This window comes from Mytilus trossulus, chromosome 1, assembly GCF_036588685.1.
Source record: "Mytilus trossulus isolate FHL-02 chromosome 1, PNRI_Mtr1.1.1.hap1, whole genome shotgun sequence".
Classification (NCBI taxonomy): Eukaryota; Metazoa; Mollusca; class Bivalvia; order Mytilida; family Mytilidae; genus Mytilus; species Mytilus trossulus.
The window spans coordinates 107,960,773-107,981,544 of NC_086373.1; the positions used below are offsets into that span (position 1 = coordinate 107,960,773).

Here is a 20,772-nt window from a genome sequence, read left to right on the forward strand (position 1 = left end):
TTTCCTTAAAATTACCAATTCAGGGGCAGCAACCCAACAACTAGTTGTCCGATTCATTTGAAAATTTCTGGGCAGATAGATCTTGACCTAAAGAAACAATATAACCCCATGTCAGATTTTCTCTAAATGCTTTGGTTTTTGAGTTATAAGGCAAAAACTGCATTTGATCCCTATGTTCTATTTTTAGCCGTGACGGCAATCTTAGTTGGTTGACCGGGTCATCGGACACTTTTTAAACAAGATACCCCAATGATGATTGTGGCCAAGTTTGGTTAAATTTGGCCCAGTTGTTTCAGAGGAGAAGATTTTTGAAAAAGTTAACGACGATGGACGACAGTCGCCGGATGCAAAGTGATGGGAAAGGCTCACTTGGCCCTTCGGGCCAGGTGAGCTAAAAATGGCAATTTGGTCCAAATTTTGAATAAACTCAAAAAGGTGGAGAGCAACACTTACAATCAAGATGCAGTAAATGTTTGATAGTTTAAATGAGTCATAACAAGGACATTTTACTTGCCAAAGTCAAAACAAAGTACAAGAGAATTTCCTAATTTAACCTATAAATCAGTGAAAATGTAAAAATGTATGCCACCCTAGCATGCTCACTTGATATTCTTGCTGATAAAGCCAGTATCAAAAACAAAAATACCATTATTCTGTGACAATTTACTGACAATAATATACTTTCTCATGCAAATAGGGATATAGACAGTTATTTCTACTCTTAAAAAAAACAGTTTGTCTTTGATAGACTAGTTCTCTTCCAATCAAATGAAGGCCAACCCTGAAAAATTCCAAGCTTCAGCAATAAGGAAGACATTTGATTTGACCTGACAGGCCTTGAAATAAAATCAGTGACCAGTCTGTACCATTAGCTACTAGTCCTATGCCCAAGACTAGTAAAATTTTATACAATGTATAGACTAGTTAGTTTTTTAAAAACTTTGTTTAGACATAAGAAAAATGTTGGAATACTGAGTAGTCAGAAAAGATTTGGTTCAGACTGTTAAATGTGAAAAAGAGGTTAATGTTTAGTTTTACAATGTACTATTAGGCAATAGGCATCATCATTGACTTTGACCTAAATTTCAAAAAACATACCTCCAACATTTGCAACATCCAGACAACTCGGCTGTTGTCTGCTCTGTGATGGGGTTTTTGTCTCTTTGACACATTCCCCATTTCCATTCTTAATTTCATTTAACTTAATGAGTCTTACCAAATACTTGAACAAACTGAGAAAAATTTACAATATATCGCTCTTTTATTATATCTTATAACTCTAATATCTGCTCATTGTCCAAGCAATTCTGCAGTGAGGCAATCACTACTGAAACTGAAAAATAACAAGAAAGAGCACTCTGTTTCATTTACTAGGATAAAAAAAAGTGCATATGATGATTTACTTTTAAAATAAATAAATGGCTAGCATATTATGTTATAAAGGGACATAATTTAAGGCCTGTAAAAGTGATGCTACCAAAATTTGAATATACATGTATAAGCATTATCAATAACACATTTCATAACATTTAATTCAGACAAAATCAAGTAAGAGAACAGCAACTGAAAATAATATTTTATATAACATATATAGATAATTCTAAAAATGAATAAATGGTCTTTCTACTTATAGTTGTTTTAAAAAAAGTTTAGGATTGGATTTTTTCATTCATTTAATTGTTAAAAATCATCAAGAGAATACTAAGTTTGAAGTTTTCTAATCATTCTATGACTGATGTTTTGATTAGTTTGATTTTCAATTTAGAACTAAAGGATTTAAAAAAGACGATCAATTTGAAAATTAAGAATAAGTACTCACTCCTTAAAAATTGAGAGACAGATAGATATTAAAAAAACCATATAGAAAGATCAGGGCTGTTACAAATGTATATTTGTGACTGTTTTGAATTAAGGAGATCAGGTATGAATATTGACACTAGGTCAAGTAAATGATTTGAGAATGAATGCCTATACGGTAAAACCTGTATAAGCCAGCCGGCTACAGGACTATGAAAAATGACCGATTCGTACAGGGAGCCAGTTTATTCAGGTTTCCAGTATGACCGAAGTAAATGACTTGTGATATCATATATATAATTGCATGAAAAGGTTCTGTCTTCAGGATTGTAATTAATTAACTGATAAATTAAAATACAAAACGCAATAATGTTATAATGTATTATCCTTGTTTTGAATCTAAGAAATTCTATTCATTGGCTATAGAAATTGAAGAAACTGGTCGTTTTTCCGAATTAAAAAAGGGTTATATTGTGTTTTACACATCCTTGTTTATCAAATAGACCTCTGTAGCATTGGTCTCCGAATTGTCAATTTCACTTCTTTTTTGTTTTTTTCATTTGCATCATAATTTTGTATACTTGTGTTGTTTGGATTGTGAGACGAGAGTTTCGATTTACTTCCAGGATCGTTAATTTGAAACGTTGGTATGGCCAATTAAAAAGCCGTGATATTTTCGAACAAAATTTCATCACTATCAAAACATTGTCGTACAGTGTACAATACCCATTGATTGTTGTCATCCATGTTTTTCGATATCTCTGTTATCTTTTTATAAACAGATGTACACCAACAGACAACACTGTGCTCAAACCGAGTCGAGGTATATGGAAATGTTCACAAGTTACCTTCTGCAATGACTCTTTTCACACGGAGTTTCTGGTTTCCCAGCTCAACCATTTGGCCAACAAAATCATTCTCAGCACCACCGGGACCACCACCGCTAATTATCCCAAACGCCGACTTGAAAAAGTCTGTCATTTCTTATTGCTTTAGGATATAGTCTATCTGGACATTGTGACAGGCGTAGAGAGGTGACGTCAATTTGCCGGAAGTAATTCAATTTGCGATTATCATAAACATACAACTAATAATTAATAAATTAACACACACAAATATAGGGAGCTATTTGATTTAAAACATTCATTATTTGTTTGATCAAGTCAAGTGTATACAATATAAATGATACCTGTAAATAAAATGAGTTACGACTTAGTGAGACGACAGATGACCACAAAACAACAATTGAAAAGTACACGGGAAAGCACCGTGATAAATTATTTACAAAAAAATGTCAGAAGGCAAATCAACACACCCAGGGATAATTAGGTCAACAACTAAAACCAGGATCAGAGATATTTCATAAAGAGGAAAATACCTCAAAAAAGTTTATTTGTTATGTAACATGCCGACTATAAAATAAATTGAATTGAATAGCAGTATATAGATATAGGAAGATGTGGTGTGAGTGCCAATGAGACAACTCTCCATCCAAACAACAATTCAAAAATTAAACCATTATAGGTTAAAGTACGGCCTTCAACACGGAGCCTTGGCTCACACCGAACAACAAGCTATAAAGGGCCCCAAAATAACTAGTGTAAAACCATTCAAACGGGAAAACCAACGGTCTAACTTCTATATAAACAAAACGAGAAACGAGAAACACGTATATATTACATAAACAAACGACAACTACTGTACATCAGATTCCTGACTTAGCCTACTTTAAATACTAGCAGCAGGTTTGAATGGAAATGTGTTTGGAACCGTGATTACATTGACAACTAATAGTGTTTGACCAAACGGGTGCTTTATTATAATAATGCATTCAAATATAGTTATACCAAGCATGGTATACAGGGGCGGATCCAGCCATTTAAAAAGGGGGGTCTAATTACATGTCCCCATTCTTTGAAAATGCATTGATAGTCCCAAAACTGAAAGGGGGTTCCAACCCCCGGAACCCCCCTCTGGATCCGCGCCTGCAGGGACGTATATAGAGGGATAGGTAACTTCTAAACAATCCTTGTTGCGATAAAAAAAATTGTGTAGAGAATCATTGGAGAAACCACACTGTACATTTTAAAACTTTAAAAGTTGTTGATGGATTTTAATGAAATAAAGATTTTCTTAAACTTAAATGATTCCTACATTGAATTAATTTGAATGGTAAATAATGTCCATGTCCTTCATGTAATTTCAATTAGTTAAGAAAGCACCTGAACCCAATGGTGGTAAACTTATAATTAAAATATTCATGGTAATTAGAAAATATTAATAACAAATTAAAAAAAAAATACATCAATTACATAACGAAAAGTGGCTGAACATGCTCTTTTTCTTAAAACCACATGGTAATATTTATTCTGTTAATGACTAAATCTCTTTTAGTTTTTCCATATATATATATTAAATTCAAAGATAAATTTAAATACACATTTCTCTATGTGTATGCATATTTCATCTATTAATATGTAAATGCTTATATATATGCATTAATAAACTGCAGTAAAATCTCTAAGGTGCTTATCATATTCTTGCAAATGTGAAAGAAATATAATTATATACATAAATATCTAGTAATTGGTTGCTGTGTGTAGATGGGAAAAAAACGGTTATCAATTTGATGTGTTACGCCTTTTCACCTTAATTTTATAGTTTGATCATATGCTGAACTGTTACATCACTGTTCCAGGTTCGGGGAGCGACTAAAAATGAAAAAGACAAACAGACAAACAATAGTACACATGACACAACATACAAAACTAAAGTATAAGCAACACGAACCCCACCAAAAACTGGGGTGCTCTCAGGTGCTCCAGAAGGGTAAGTAGATCCTGCGCCACATTTGGCTCCCTTTCGTGATGCTCATGTTATAAAAAATCCGGTAAACAGTACAATTCGCAGAAGCCTGTAATTCAGTGGTTGTCGTTTGTTGCTGTGAAACATGTCATTTCGGGGCCTCTTTTATACTGAGCGTGGTATTGTTTTTGCTCATTATTGAAGACTTCAAGGTGACCTATCTATAGTTGTTAATTTTTATGTTATTTGGTATGTTGTGGAGGGATGTCTAAGTGGCAATGATATTCCACCTCTTCTTATTTTTACAGTGCCCTTTATAAAAACCGCCGTATACAGGTTAATGCTCCACCGAATCCTTGAAGGCTTCGTCCGACAATATTGATTTTTTTCAGAGTTCTGTGGTAAAGTGACTGTTGTACTTCCGTCAATACTTTACAATACTTAAAGTATTCCTTGTACTAAATAAAGGCAACAGAAGTACACCGCTGTTCAAAACTCACAAATCCATGGACAAAAAAAACCAAAATCGGGGTAACAAACTAAAACTGAGGGAAACGCATTAAATATAAGAGGAGAACAACGACACAACATTAAAATGTAACACACAGAGAAACGGGCTAAGCAAAAGACAAATTCCTATGAGAATAACAAATATAACATCAAAACCAAATACATGAATTTGGGATAGATAAGTATCGTGACACGTTTTTAGTAATGTGAATTCACACTCAAAAATGAGAGAAAACAAACGACACAACGAACACACAACGTTTAAATGTAACACACACAGAAACAACATATAGAACAATGGCCATATTCCTGACTTGGTACAGGACATTTTTAAAGGAAAACATGGTGGGATGAACAGGCTGGTTTTGTGGCATGCCAAACCTTCCCTTTTTATGGCCATGTGAAATATAACATTAAAATAACAACACAACATTACAGGACTACAAAATAAAAAAATAGGAGAACACAATTGACAAAGGAAACACACGAATAATAGCTAACAAAAGGCAACAATTTTAAAATTTTAATACGCCGGAAGTGCATGTTGTCCACACAAGACTTACTAGTGACGCCCAGATACAAAAGTATGAAAGCCGAAACAAGTACAACTAGAGGCTCTCAAGAGCCTGTGTCGCTCACCTTGGTTTATGTGCATATTAATCAATGGACACAGATAAATTCATAATAAAATTGTGTTTTGATGATGGTGATGTGTTTGTAGATTTTACTTCTCTGAACGTTCTTGTTGCTACAATTATCTCTATCTATAATGAACTTGGCCCAGTAATTAGAGTGGAAAATATTATCTGAAAATCTACATAAATTTATGAAAAATGTAAAAAATTGACTACTAGTATAAAGGGCTATAACTCCTAAAGGGGTCAACTGACCATTTCGGTCGTGTTGACTTATTTGTAAATCTTACTTTGCTGAACATTCTTGCTGGTTACTGTTTATCTCTATCTATAATATTATTCAAGATAATAACAAAAAACAGCAAAATTTCCTTACAATTACCAATTCAGAGGCAGCAACCCAACAACGGGTTGTTTGATTCATCTGAAATTTCAAGGCAGATACAGATTGACCTGATAAACAATATAACTCCATAGATATAGGAAGATGTGGTGTGAGTGCCAATGAGACAACTCTCCATCCAAATAAAAATTAAAAAATTAAACCATTATAGGTTAAAGTACGGCCTTCAACACGGAGCCTTGGCTCACACCGAACAACAAGCTATAAAGGGCCCCAAAATTACTAGTGTAAAACCATTCAAACGGGAAAACCAACGGTCTGATCTATATAAACAAAACGAGAAACGAGAAACACGTATATATTACATAAACAAACGACAACTACTGTACATCAGATTCCATGCCAGATTTGCTCTAAATGCTTTGGTTTTTGAGTTATAAGCCAAAAACTGCATTTTACCCCTATCTTCTATATAAAGCCATAGCGGCCATCTTGGTTTGTTGACGGGGTCACCAAACATTTTTTTTAAACTAGAAGATACCCCAATAATGATTGTGGCCAAGTTTGGTTTAATTTGGCCCAGTAGTTTCAGAGGAGAAAATTTTTGTAAAAGATAACAAAATTTAAGAAAAATTGGTAAAAAATGACTATTAAGGGCAATAACTCCTTAAGGGGTCAACTGACCATTTTGATAATGTTGAATTATTTGTAGATCTTACTTTGCTGAACATTACTGCTGTTTACAGTTTATCTATAATAATTTTCAAGATGATAAGCGAAAACAGACAAAATTTCCTTAAAATTACCAATTCAGGGGCAGCAACCCAACAACGGGTTGTCCGATTCATCTGACAATTTCAGGGCAGATGGATCTAAATGCTTTGGTTTTTGAGTTAGAAGCCAAAGACTGCATTTTACCCCTATGTTCTATTTTTAGCTGTGGCGGCCATCTTTGTTGGTTGGCGGGGTCACGCCACACATCTTTTAAACTAGATACCCAAATGATGATTGTGGCCAAGTTTGGTTTAATTTGGCCCAGTTGTTTCAGAGGAGAAGATTTTTGTAAAAGCTAACGCCGGACGACGACGGACGCCGGACGACGAACGCCGGACGCCGGACGCAAAGTGATGAGAAAAGCTCACTTGGCCGTTTGGGCCAGGTGAGCTAAAAATGAACTTACTTATATATAAAGTTTGAAGTGCAATACAGAATTACATCTAATTAGTTGATATTTATTTGGTTATTTTTCAAATTCAAAAATAAATTTGAAATGAAGTATAGTAAAAAGTTAAAACTTTATGTTAGTTCGTGTCATTGTTTCGTACTAAACTGTTGCCTTAACTTTGATAAACCTCGATCGGTGCCTTCAATTGTAGTGTTGGCATTGAAATAACAAGACTGCGTCGTAATCATTAAAGTGTCGATAGGGGGTTGTTCTATTTTATTCCTTTACAGTTTTCACCCCGGTTTCACATGTGAATTGTAAACATATAAAATGACGCGATGTGGTATGATTGCCGATTAGACAACTATCCAACTGAGATCAAATGAAACGTTAAGCAGCTAGATATATATAGGTTCACGTACGACCTTCAAAAAAAAAAAAAAAAACAACATGCCGTAAAAAGAATCGGCACGTAATTTCGTTTGAGGATTTAAATATCTTTGGTGTAATCTGGCAGCCGCGCGTATGAAATAAATTGATAGAAGACGTTACTTATGATACCTAATTGATATGAAAAAGTTTGAATGTTTTGAAAATTTCCCTATTCATAGTCTTGCTTCTCTCTTGTTGTCGATAAGGCGTTGTAAGAATTCAGATATCCTTCTTTATGCGTTGATTTAAGAACGGTTTCATTATCACTATCGTCATCACTATTAACTACTAAACCTTTATATATATCAGATATGAGACCATCGACAAGTAAAGTTGTCATTTCGTCATCGCTGTCTTGTTTTTCTGTTGATAACTCTTTTTGACAAATGCTATTTGTTGAAGAGACCGAGGGATACGATGTAATGCACGCTTCAATACCAAGTGATGATGATTCATCATTTATAGTGTTTTCATCAGAATTCTTCCCAGACTGGTCGTCTTGAACAATCAAATACAAATCTGTCGTAATGTTTACAGGTTCTGATGCGAACAGTTCGTCTATTTCGTGGTATATTGATTCTCCTAAAGGGCTAGAGTTTTGTTGAAAAACTTGTTCACTACTGTTTATATTTGCACATAAATCTTGTTGTCGTTTGTTCTTCTGAAGGATCTGCATTACCACGATCGAAAGTAATGTTACTATAATAAGTACCGCTACACCTATGATATAGTAAAGGATTCGTTCAATCGGAAGAGAATCTGTAAATGAAGAATATAAATGTTTAAGAATGAGGAGATATTGTACGACTGTCTAAGAGAAAATAATTTAAGTAGTAGATGGGAAAATATAGGTCAACGTACGGTCATCACAAATGAGCAAAACCATGCCGAATAGTCAGTTTTATATTAATATTCTATTACACATATACATATACGATATAGAAATGTGGTACCATATACTTGCTTTGGTAGTTACTGTGTAAGATAACTTCACTATATATGTTTTAAACTCGATTCGAGTTTTGATCTTGACATCTATGTATCGATACCTGTCTTTTATTGACAATTATATACCCCTAGATGTCGTTTGTCTTCTTGTGTCGTCGATTGATTGCTGTTTAATGGACCGATACCCACGATCGCCTATCGCAGTCTCATCTCAAGTTATTCAAATAAGTTAAACAGTGATTATTCAGAAAAATATGGGATCCATCCAAACATATCTTTGTGCTGACTGTCCTTCTTCGATAACATCCCATATTCCTCATTTTCGCACCGTGTTTGTTTTTATTGATTATGGCAAAGTAATGATTCAATACTAGTAGTTACAAGTTTGTTCAATTTGAAAATAATGAGGAACTTTGACTAAATAAAGAGACGGAATATACCAATATAACTGTAAAAGTTCGCAAGTCGAAGAGAGACAAAAAACCATGACAATAACTACACGAAAACGGTGAAAAAAAATAGTCTTGAACACATTAAAAAGAAAACTAGATTGGGCAACAGGAACCGATCAATTTATATGTATATAATGAAATAAATGAATTTTCCAATCTCGGAAACAATCTGTTCGCGTAGTCAAGATATTTCTATGGCGAGGGCTTTGGGTTACTACACATGGGATATTGAAATTATCGTTTGCGGTTTCATAAAAGATTGTCTGTTCTATGGTCGGGTTGTTGTCTCTTTGACACATTCCCAATTTCCATTCTCAATTTTATCATACATAGTATTTCTTTGGACCTGTTTTACTTATGTTTTTACATGGCTTAAGGGTACTTTGTCATATCAGATAAGGTTTTTAGTTCTTCTTCAGATTGACTATTCCGGAATTTCAAAGAAGTTTCGATTCGGTTAATTTTTCAAGCTTGACACAAATATAAACACCGGTAACCATAAATACATCGTTTTCACCGTTACTGCCCTTTATACCACTGGCATAAAAGGGCAGATTGAAAGTATTAATGTTGCATCAAGTTAGTAAGTAATAACCCATTTCTACAATCAGTTATTGTTATAAGGAGCACATCCACCAAGATTGGCAGATATTTTTTTAGTACACCGAAGACGAATAAATTACCGCGAATAGATGTATTTTCCAAGTGATTGTAAGTGTTTGTTTTTTAAATGGCACCACATCCATGTAACCATAAATCAGAAAACCTATATGCGAGGCACTGGCTGGCCAATAGAATTATTTGTTTTCCAATCACAGTTCAAACAAAAATTGTGCCTTTACAGTTGTTACACTAAAATTGATAAACAAGTACACATTTCTTATTAGTTGTACCTAATTCAATTTTAATTTATGCAAAATCAGATTTACGAACGAAACTGTTATGCTACTATTGTACAAAGTGCAAACCACATTTTTATATAGATTACCAACTAGCAAAACTCCAATGATTATGCGAAAAGGAAACTTAAGCATACAATGAACATTGTATCGTCCTGTTGAAACATCTCACTCTGTCGATCGATATCATTGATCATAATTATGTGGCTTCAAAATATCGTCTTTATAACATTCAATCGTTAACCTGCACTATATAACACGCACTATATTTGGTAATTTCTGTAACTTCATGACGCTTCCAATGCCTAATATTTATTTGTGACCGAATTCCTCATTGGCAAAGCATTTTACGGACTGTTTGCGAGGAAGACCGCTTTCAAACTTGAAAACCATCAGCAGTGGTTAAAGAATCGATTGTTCGATTACGCAAATGGTACACCGGATGAACTAATCTCTAACATTGAGGCGTGATGCGTAAGCTTCGAATTCTAAGTTGAACCTAAATATATTCTTAAATCTCTGACACTCCAGGTTGCGATTGTCTAGCCGGATGTCTTAGTTACACGTCGCATGGTCAAATCTTGGCATGCACATTTGCCTTTAAATTTATATTATTATTTGATATACATATATTCATTGTCAACTTTATTTATAAAATGAGTTTCCCTTTTTTTTCTAATTATATATAAAGACTAAATTTTCAACTGATAAAGACATCAATTGAGAAATTAATAACCCCTTTTAGTCGTATTGTGCAATTCTAAACTTTGTATGATACATTTTTAGTCCAACTCTTAAGTGTTGATTTTACCTGTAGATGCGGTAGTAAACGAAGACTCAACCACAAATGGAATCGATGTGTTTCCTGTAAAGAAGATTAACATGAAATAAACATAAACATTAAAATTAATTTGCTGCAAAACATTTAAACTCTTATAGTAAGAATGCTTATTGGTATGGGCTTGAACTTTTTCGACATCCAAACAGACAAGTCGTTTTCGTAACACATGAAAATTTGTGAGGGTAAAGTCGAAAACGGTTATCTCTTTCTAATGTATACATTCTTTGCGGCGTGTAAAAACAATCTTTAGTAGAACTGAAAAATATCTAAGTCTGGGAAAACATTGTTTATATATTAGTTGTAGCTTTGAAAAAGTAACTGAGAGCACTTTTAAGTCCGCACTTTGTGTCTTTTGTCTTTATATTAGTTATTACACATGTGTAGGTAATTTTAATCCGAACGCACTGCCGTACGTAACGTCTATGTTTTTGTTGCTTTGTGACGTTCTGATGAGTCTGAATGTTCCCTACTGGTATTCACAGTTAGTAGTATTTAATTATGACCATGTAAAAAGGCATTAACTTGAATTTCAATTTGCAAGTAAAACGAACTTTATTTCATTAATCATACACGTTTTGTCCAACCATACGAAAATATATGCCCGTGGTGTCCAAATATTTATATGGTCGAAAACATTGCCATTCAGTATAAACTTAAAACCTAAAACAAAGATGAAAGACAAATTCTTGAAAGAAAAAAATATTTTTAGAATTTTGGTATGTATAAAACCCATATAGTTTATACTTAACTGTGATAATGTAAATAATTCATATCTTGCCTTTTCCAATTCCATGCTTGTCTGTTGATGATTTTTCGAGGTCTGAATAAGTTTGATGTTCTTGATTTATACAACCATGTACAGGATCACATCTTTCAGTTGAAATAAATTAGAGACAATGAATCAAAACTAATAAAAAATTGAACATAAATAAAACATTGAATATTAGTTTCAAAAAGAAGCAGCAAAGAGCATAAAGAACAAATCATATAATTATGATAAATATTACATTAATTCCCTATGAAATTATTTTGCTTTTTCATGGTCATTGAGCTAAAATATTATAGTGTAAATAATTCACGACATTCTAAATACACTCATGTACCTTTGGCAATTGCATTGATGTTGACACTGGTATCCGTAAAAATTTCTTTTGCATGGTTTGCAGTATATACCATCAGTAGACAATGTTCCATGTGAACACTCTGTAAAGAACAGTAATAAAGAATAACACGTTGTAGATTCAGATTCAATAATTTATTTTACTGTCACCACACGCAAATATCAGTTAAAGCATTTGTATTGTATGCTCCGATCTGGAGATGATTTCAGGGCACTTTTAAGACGCACACTTTTACACATTGTATTTGAAATTGTATAATGACTATCCATAGTACATGGATTTCAAACTTTTTCTCTCTCAAAACTATTGAAATAGATAATGTTGCTTCTCAATAAAATAATGTTTGGCAACTCCAGTAGCAACATACCTACTTATATGGTGTTTACATACCGTTGAAATGATTTGACTCGTTAGTTAAATATTAATTTTGATTGACATAAGAAGATGGATATATTTGCATCAAACATAATATGTATCGTCCTATATTGACTTATGGTCTAATCAACAGATAAGTGTCTTCTACATAGTGCTCGAAATACAGACTGACAATTATATCACTTTTCGTGTCTGTAAAGTTTATGACTGCATGCATCGGTCTTCGTTTCTGCTTCCATTCTTATGTCTCATTCAACTAATTAACGTTCTGTTTTATAAAACTGGTACTAGTATTAAGTATTCATCATGTTTCTTTTTTTTCTACCTTCTTTCTTTCAAAGGAATATCTTACTAGAACCGTTCATTATGATACAAGTGTGTTCAACAAATGATTACTTTGATGACTGTTTAAAAAGTAAAGTGTGGTCGAATATTTTAGGAGTATATACAAATAATTAGTATCATTAAATTGTCTTTTAACATTTATTACTAATACTCTAACTAATTAACTAATATATTACCTTTGCATTCATTATCTGTCTCGTAGTAATTATAACAGCAGTAAAACTGTACTCCTGATGAAACTTTTCTTCTGATAAAATAAAAAAAGCGTTCATTGATTTACTGACAGCTAGTTCAGAGACAGTAACAACTTATAAAGAAAACGCATCCGGGAGTCTAGTTATCTTGAATAATAGTGTTTTGTAGAATTTTTTATTTTGTCTTTTCGTCGTTTTTCGACATGGTTTTGTGGGTTGGTTTACGATTTTAGAATTCATAATGTCTCTTGGTATATCCCGCACCATCTCAAACGGATTTGTTTAATTTTTTTTTACAATAAATTAGGTTTGCACTGTTGACAATTCAAATTGACATCCAGCGTCAAGGCGATGTTTAGTCATTATGTTAGTTGTCGTTGAAGTAGAATTTCCACTTCAATAAGTAAATATAGTCTTAACCATTTTATGAAGGTGTATACCAATTAAAAACTAAATGAATTTTACCTGCATACGTTTGTCTGGTTAGCTTGTAAAGACCTTGTCTGTTTTGTAAATGTTAATAAGAAAACATATATTACAACAGTAATACCGACCATGATAAACACACAATTTTACCACCATATGTATTTTTTTTTATATAATCTTTTATACGGAAGTTTTCGGTAAACGGGAAGTCCGAAATACTATTCTAATTCTAGAATATGTTCAAATTTGTCATAAAACAAATGAATCATTTTTTGTTTAATTTACAATTGTTAATGGGGTCCAAATTTATAAATATAGAATAAAATGTATTCGATCTGTTTTCAGATATATTAACTCATAAATGACACAAACTAAGAAAACACCAATACATCTTCGTGGATTTTAACGAGTCTCTCCCCATCATTCAAATTGTGCTACCGATTACAACATATTCACATAAAACAGAAATACCTCCCAAACAAAGTAAGAAATTTATTCTAAAAAAATTATAATTTTCAATGTTTTACACATGTGATCACATGTGTTAAAAATATTTGATATATGTAGAGTACATGACAGTTGTGTTTACACATCGAAAACGGCATGCCATATAAGAACTACAGGTTTGGATTTGTAAATTCGGAATAATGAAATACATTAAAGTTAAATTGGAGGAATGATATAAAGTTATTGACCAGCACAACAGAAAACATCAACTATCAAAATAACACTCCTCTAAAAGTAAACATATATAGAAAAAAAAACATTAACTAACAACACCTCGTCACGAGGTAGCACTTTACATTTTGGTTCAAGTTCTGACTGTCATTCCTAGAAGGGGTTTTGAAGGAGATTCAGAATATATTTTTCAATTTTATGGAAAGGTAAACCTAATACAGCGAAAAGGGCAGTGATAATGTCCGAACACGGTCTAAAGATGTCTAATATTTGTAAGTTTTGCTATAGTGTAAAAATATCTTGGCTGTATAAATTATTAGATCCCCCAAATTGCTCTCCTTGGAAAGTCTTGCTACTTAGTTGTATACAAAAAAATGGGGGACAAAACTTTACACTTAATTCAAGAAGGTTTACTTTATTTTGGAGGAAAAAGTCAATTCATTTTGGCATGCTATCCTGATAAAGTTTTCCAAGTTAAAACATAAGCTTTAAGCTGAAAACAATACTGAAATTCTAGCCCAGTCCACATGGCTGAACCCGAACATAAAAATGGATGGCAATTTTATGGTATTTTAAGTGCGATTCCAAAGAGATGGAAAATTATAATAGAAGGTAGTTCAAAACTGGAAATGATTGAAAATAAATATGTAGATAAATGGAACCAAAATCTTGTAAATTTTTGTATACATAATTTTTGGGGGATAATAAAGTGATATCTTTCTCCTTCCGTAAAAAATGGGAAAGAGATTTAAATTTGCAGATTGAAGATTGAAATGATATTTATTCCATGCCCTTCATTATAACCAGAAATTCTTTTTTTACGAAACTTTTAATCTAAGATTGTTCATAGGATTCTACCATGTAATTCATTTTTATTGAAATGTAAATTAAAAGAAACTGAACTATGTACTTTTCGTTCAGAAATTAAAGAAAAGATGTTTCACATTCTTTAAGGAATATAATATATCACAAAACTTCTAGCTATCTGTAAGTTGTACATTGGATTAAATATTATGACATATCCTGCCTTTCATTGCAATGAAGTCATTTTAGTTGTGTCTGATGATTTTGTTAACAGTAAAACGGTTAATAATATTTTGCTGTTATTATACATACAAATGTAGATGTAAAAACATATCCACATAAAATATGGTAGGGTAGAATATTTTAAATATTGGATTTATATAGAAAAATACTCTGTATGTTTCTTAACCCCTGTATAAAAAGAAAAAAATGGATCAGAAATGGCATATGTAAGAAGCAGCTTTTATTTAATTGATTTAGTTAATTAACAAAATCATTTGTAATATTTATATTTATATCTTATTATATCTGTATGACTTAATTGATCTATTAAGTATTACTTTATTTTTTATAATGTTTATCGAATACTGTCACATGTTTCATCATAAAAAAAAAAATAGTTACACAAAAAACACACCTTGTCACGATATCCTTTCTTGTTGCAGGCACATACTTTGGATAGGTTAATAGATATAAGAAGATGTTGTATGAGTGCCAAGGAGACAACTCTCCATCTAAGTCACAATTGTAATACTAAACCATTAAAGGTCTACGTATGGTTTTTTACACGGAACCTTGGCTTACAGCATCTATAAAGATCTCCAAAAATGACAAGTATAAAACTATTCAAACATGGCAACCAACGGTCTAATCAATATAGAAAAAAAACCCGAGAAACGAGAAACATCGACACACCATATCAACAAACGACAACGACTGAACATCAGGTTCCTAATTAAGGACAGGTGCAAACAAACGCAGCGGGTTTAAACGTTTAATAGGTACCAATCTCCACCCTTAGCTAAAACATGAGTGTAATATTACAACATAGAACTATATAACTATAGCACTATAAAATATCAATTGAAATGGCTTCACTCAATCAAAATGAAACTGTTTAAAACATTTAAAAATCAACCAGTTTCAAATCATTTATTGATTTTCCTTTCATTATACTGTTCTATACCTCAAAATTTAGTCAACCAAGCCAAAGATGCCAGTTGAAAAAAAAATTAACAGTAAACATGTTTCAGATTGCTTATTTTCAGCGTCGTTCTGGAAAACAATTGTATTACGATTTGTAGGAAACAGTTTCCTTTAGAGATAGAAAAATTTCCCAACCATCGGTTCAAATAAAGAACTGTTAACGTTACAGAGAAACAAATTTAAATTTTAGATTTTAAGTACATACTCCTACTGTTAAAAATGCAATTCATGTTTTTGACCATACAATAAAGCCTATACTTATATATGGGTGTGAAAATATTGTAATCCTTTTACTGCAAGTTTAAAAAAGAAAACATATCGGTGGATTAACCCAAGGATACCTTGCGAATAACAACATATTAAATTCTTATATATTTCAGGTATTAATAGGAAAAATACAAAATTTGCAGTTTTGTCTGAATAAGGTCATTTTCAACTGCACTTTGATACAGTCAAACATGTTTAAGGATATTGACATCTTTTAAAAAATATTGGCTCATCATATCCTTTGTTAAAAGCTGCGTTTGATTGTTCTAAAAAGCTATTTGAAAAAAAGCCCTCTTGGTATTGATCAATTAATTTTCTAAGGGTAAAATGTCAGGCATAGAAACCCATATTCCAGAAAAAATATTTCTTAATAATGTGACATTTTAAGCAAAGGAACTAAATTAAAAAAATCTGTACATGCATGTGTCTCTGTTTATGTCTAAGTAGCAACATTCCAGCAGCACCTGCATACGGGGTATATATCTCCCAATTGATACGATATTCCCGTGCTTGCATTTCCTATCATGATTTTCTTGATAGAGGGTTACTGCTCACAAGGAAGCTATTAAACCAAGAGTTCCAAATGGTGAAGTTGAAATCATCCCTTCGTAAATTTTACGGACGCCATCACGAGTTGGTTGACCGTTATGGAATAACCGTTTCACAAATGATATCGGATATGTTCCTTACGTCGTAACTACAATCCCCTTCCCTTTCATGAATTTGACCTACCGAATTAGACTTTTTACCGGATTTGTAATCACATAAGCAACACGACGGGTGCCGCATGTGGAGCAGGATCTGCTTACCCTTCCGGAGCACCTGAGATCACCCCTAGTTTTTGGTGGGGTTCGTGTTGTTTATTCTTTAGTTTTCTATGTTGTGTCATGTGTACTATTGTTTTTCTGTTTGTCTTTTTCATTTTTAGCCATGGCGTTGTCAGTTTGTTTTAGATTTACGAGTTTGACTGTCCCTTTGGTGTCTTTCGTCCATCTTTTAAGACATTATAATCGTAGAGTAATATTATGTTTTTTCATTTATGTTTATGTACACTCTGTATCTGTTGACACGAAAAGATTGGCAATACGTTATACAAAGTATCAACAAAATCTTATTCTTTATCCATGTTTTTGATCATGTTAACTTATCATCAAACATGTCATCAATGTTTGATACGCATATATAGGTTAATGCATCAAGTTTTTCAATATGATGTAGCGCATTCTTTATCGTTAAAGAAAACAAGCAGTTATTTCATTTTTAAAAGCTACCAAATAAGTTAAGAATATTCCAACATACAAAAATGAATAAAATGCACGTGTTCGAGATACATAATAAACACATCTATACCACATGATATACAATTAAAATAAGTAGAAAAACATAAACAGAGAGAACGTATGTTTTCCGGATTTGTTACTATGCAGATTTTGTAAACCATAAAGATTGTAATATTTTATTAACCACATTTGAAACTCCTAATAAGTTTATCTTGTAAATCCCCTGGTTCATTTGATAATTCACACACAGGGATAAACCTATTTGGGATAGTTGTACCTTTTAGGGTATTTTTTAACAAACAATAGTGCAATAAACTGAATAATTATTAAAAAAAAAAAAAAAAAAATCTGCTCAAAAATTGAAAATTGAATCTGGCAGATACCAGGCCACGGTACTCTACGACAAAACCGAATTTGTGTTAGGTGCACCTCAAAATGAAGTAATTGTTTTGTTATTTAAATGTGACACTCATTTAATTTATTTAAAAGAGAGAGGAATAGATACAAAATATACTAGTCAACAAAAGAAACGATACAAGACTTTTTTTTCAAATTAAAGATAAAGTTTTTCGTTAATTGGACCAATATTGAAGTAATTATCACTTAATCATTATCATTATAAATCCGTTTTTTTTTTGGCTTTCGTGACGTTTTTTCGCGATTTTTTTTATTTTTTGCAAAATTTACATAAAACGACAATTTTAAAAACGGAAGTCCCCACTAATGATGCCAACCTCTCATTTAAAGGGTAGAGACATTGTTTGCCATCAATTTGTTTTTAAAAATCATACAGTTTCTTTGTTTTTTTGTTAAGCAAAGTTCGGCGGGTGCCGCATGTGGAGCAGGATCTGCTTACCCTTCCGGAGCACCTGAGATCACCCCTAGTTTTTGGTGGGGTTCGTGTTGTTTATTCTTTAGTTTTCTATGTTGTGTCATGTGTACTATTGTTTTTCTGTTTGTCTTTTTCATTTTTAGCCATGGCGTTGTCAGTTTGTTTTAGATTTACGAGTTTGACTGTCCCTTTGGTGTCTTTCGTCCCTCTTTTTTTCGGCCCCACGAGAAATCGTTGAAATGTATACATTATCAACTGATTTACAATAGACAGTATGTGTAGAGTGATATTCAAAAAGCGGTAACAATCTGAAAACTAATCCGAAAGGTTCCAAATTTACTGTGTGTTGTTTTCATATCTAAAGCATTAATTTGAGACGAAAATTTATTTATTTTTTTTTACATTTTTTGAGATTTCAAAAAACACTTTTATTCCCAAAAATTTGAATAAACAATATTTCAACCCATTTGTTACAACATGAACATAACTTGATTAGCATATTGAGCATATTTAAACAAATCTAAAATTTTATTTAGTACTTAGAAAATTATGTATCGATTTTTAATTCAACTTTCCGCAAAACTAGTTTTCACCCTATGATCGTTAACACGGAATTTAGATACTTTCCGACAAGTTTTGATTTTCATTATCACATGTGCATACATTGCAAATGACAGCTTTTTAAAATAGTGTATCTCATTTTGTTTTATATTTAATACTTTTTGATTAATTTTATTTCAAAGTCGTGTATCGTTTCTTTTGTTGACTAGTATATATTAAAATCATGTCAAAACTTTCAAAATTTACATATTAGTAACAAATTAATTTGGATAATGAATAATGAGGATCCCAATGTACTATTTGCTTTTTTATAAATATATAAAAGATACTTAGAATTGAAGGAAAACATAATCTGCAATAACTAATTTCAAAATAACACTGTAATGTGAATTCGAAAACCCCTTTTAACCTGCATAGATCATAAGAAGAATATCAAATTCTCTGGCACAGACTCTTGATGATCCTTGCTGGCTGGACGCAGAATCTACGATCTTAAAAATGTTTTTCAAATATATTTTTCTACCTCAGGCATAGGTAACCTTAGCTGTAGTTGACAACACTTCTAGGAATTTTAGTCCTCAATGCTCTCCAACTTTGTACTTTATTTGGACTTTTAATTAAACTTTTTTGAATTCGAGCGTCACTGATGAGTCTTTTTTGGACGAAACGCGCGTCTGGCGTATATACTAAATTTAGTCCTGGTATCTATGGTTAGTTTATTAAAAAAAATATTTTATATTGAGATTTTTTCCACACCAACTACTTATGCCTCTTGTTTGTCTTTTGGAAAGTGAACATACACTTACATGGTGCACTTGAGTCAATGTCAACATAGTATTAATTGCATTATGATATATAATGCTAATTTTTTGTTGAGTGTATTTCATGTAGTATATATCATAATATTTTTTTGAAAACACATATTACATATCTATTTTCTGTTTATAAAAAAAATATTCTATTCTATTCTATCATATTCTATTTATAAATACGACATGTAATTGTCAAATCTTTAAATATCAGTAAAACGTAATTGTTCAAGAAAAAAATTCGAATGTAGATATTTTTGTATCTTAATATGAATGCAAATTGTTTTGCAGAAGTAGGCGAAAGATCAGTGTATGTATCAACAGCTCTAGTCATATTTACTCTTTGTATAATAGGTAAGACAACACAAGTAGAAAAAAAATAGAAAAAAATAGACTGAAAGCACCAAACATATGTTTGTGTGCTATCTATAGAGGAACATTGATCCATACAGTAAAAATAGAATGCGAAAATTATGTACAAGGATTTTAACATTAATTTATAAATAAGATTGATATGTTTTGAATATTTATTGCCGGTGTCAACAACAACCTAATTGATACATTCATTATACTTCGATATTGATATTTATGAGGTATATATTTTCAATATGTTCCTAGTTTCAAAATTAAAAAGAAAACCAATATTGATACCCATAAACAAGTATTTAATTTGAAAATGTATCAGTATTGTTTATTTGTTTTTGTCTCTTTTGAAGTCCAGGATAATTTTCAATCATGTGCAGTCAATTTGCTTTCGGATACGTTTCTCATGTCGAAACTACAATCCCCTTTCCTTTTCATGAATGTGACCTAGCGAATTTTACTATTTCCTGGCTTTGTGATAACATGAGCAACACGACGGTTGACATATGTGGAGCAGGATCTGCTTGCCTTTCTGGAGCGCCTGAAATCTTTTGCATCTATTTGCAGATATGATTTTCAGTATCAAAGAATTTAAAGTACAGATTCAAATCATAAAAAAAATAAGAAGATGTGATAAGATTGCAATTGATACAACTAGCCAACATAGACCGAATGACGAATATG

General features: G+C 32.1%; 1 protein-coding gene across 1 annotated transcript in view; it reads right to left on the minus strand.

The window, feature by feature from the left end:
- LOC134696700 (cyclin-G-associated kinase-like) overlaps positions 1-2,846 on the minus strand; it is a 35,702-nt gene extending 32,856 nt beyond the window's left edge. The window contains exon 1 of the mRNA XM_063558625.1: positions 2,646-2,846. Within this exon, the coding sequence (XP_063414695.1) occupies positions 2,646-2,778 (133 nt within the window). The 5' untranslated portion in view covers positions 2,779-2,846. The remainder of the gene's footprint in view (positions 1-2,645) is intronic.
- Positions 2,847-20,772: the final 17,926 nt, after the last annotated feature.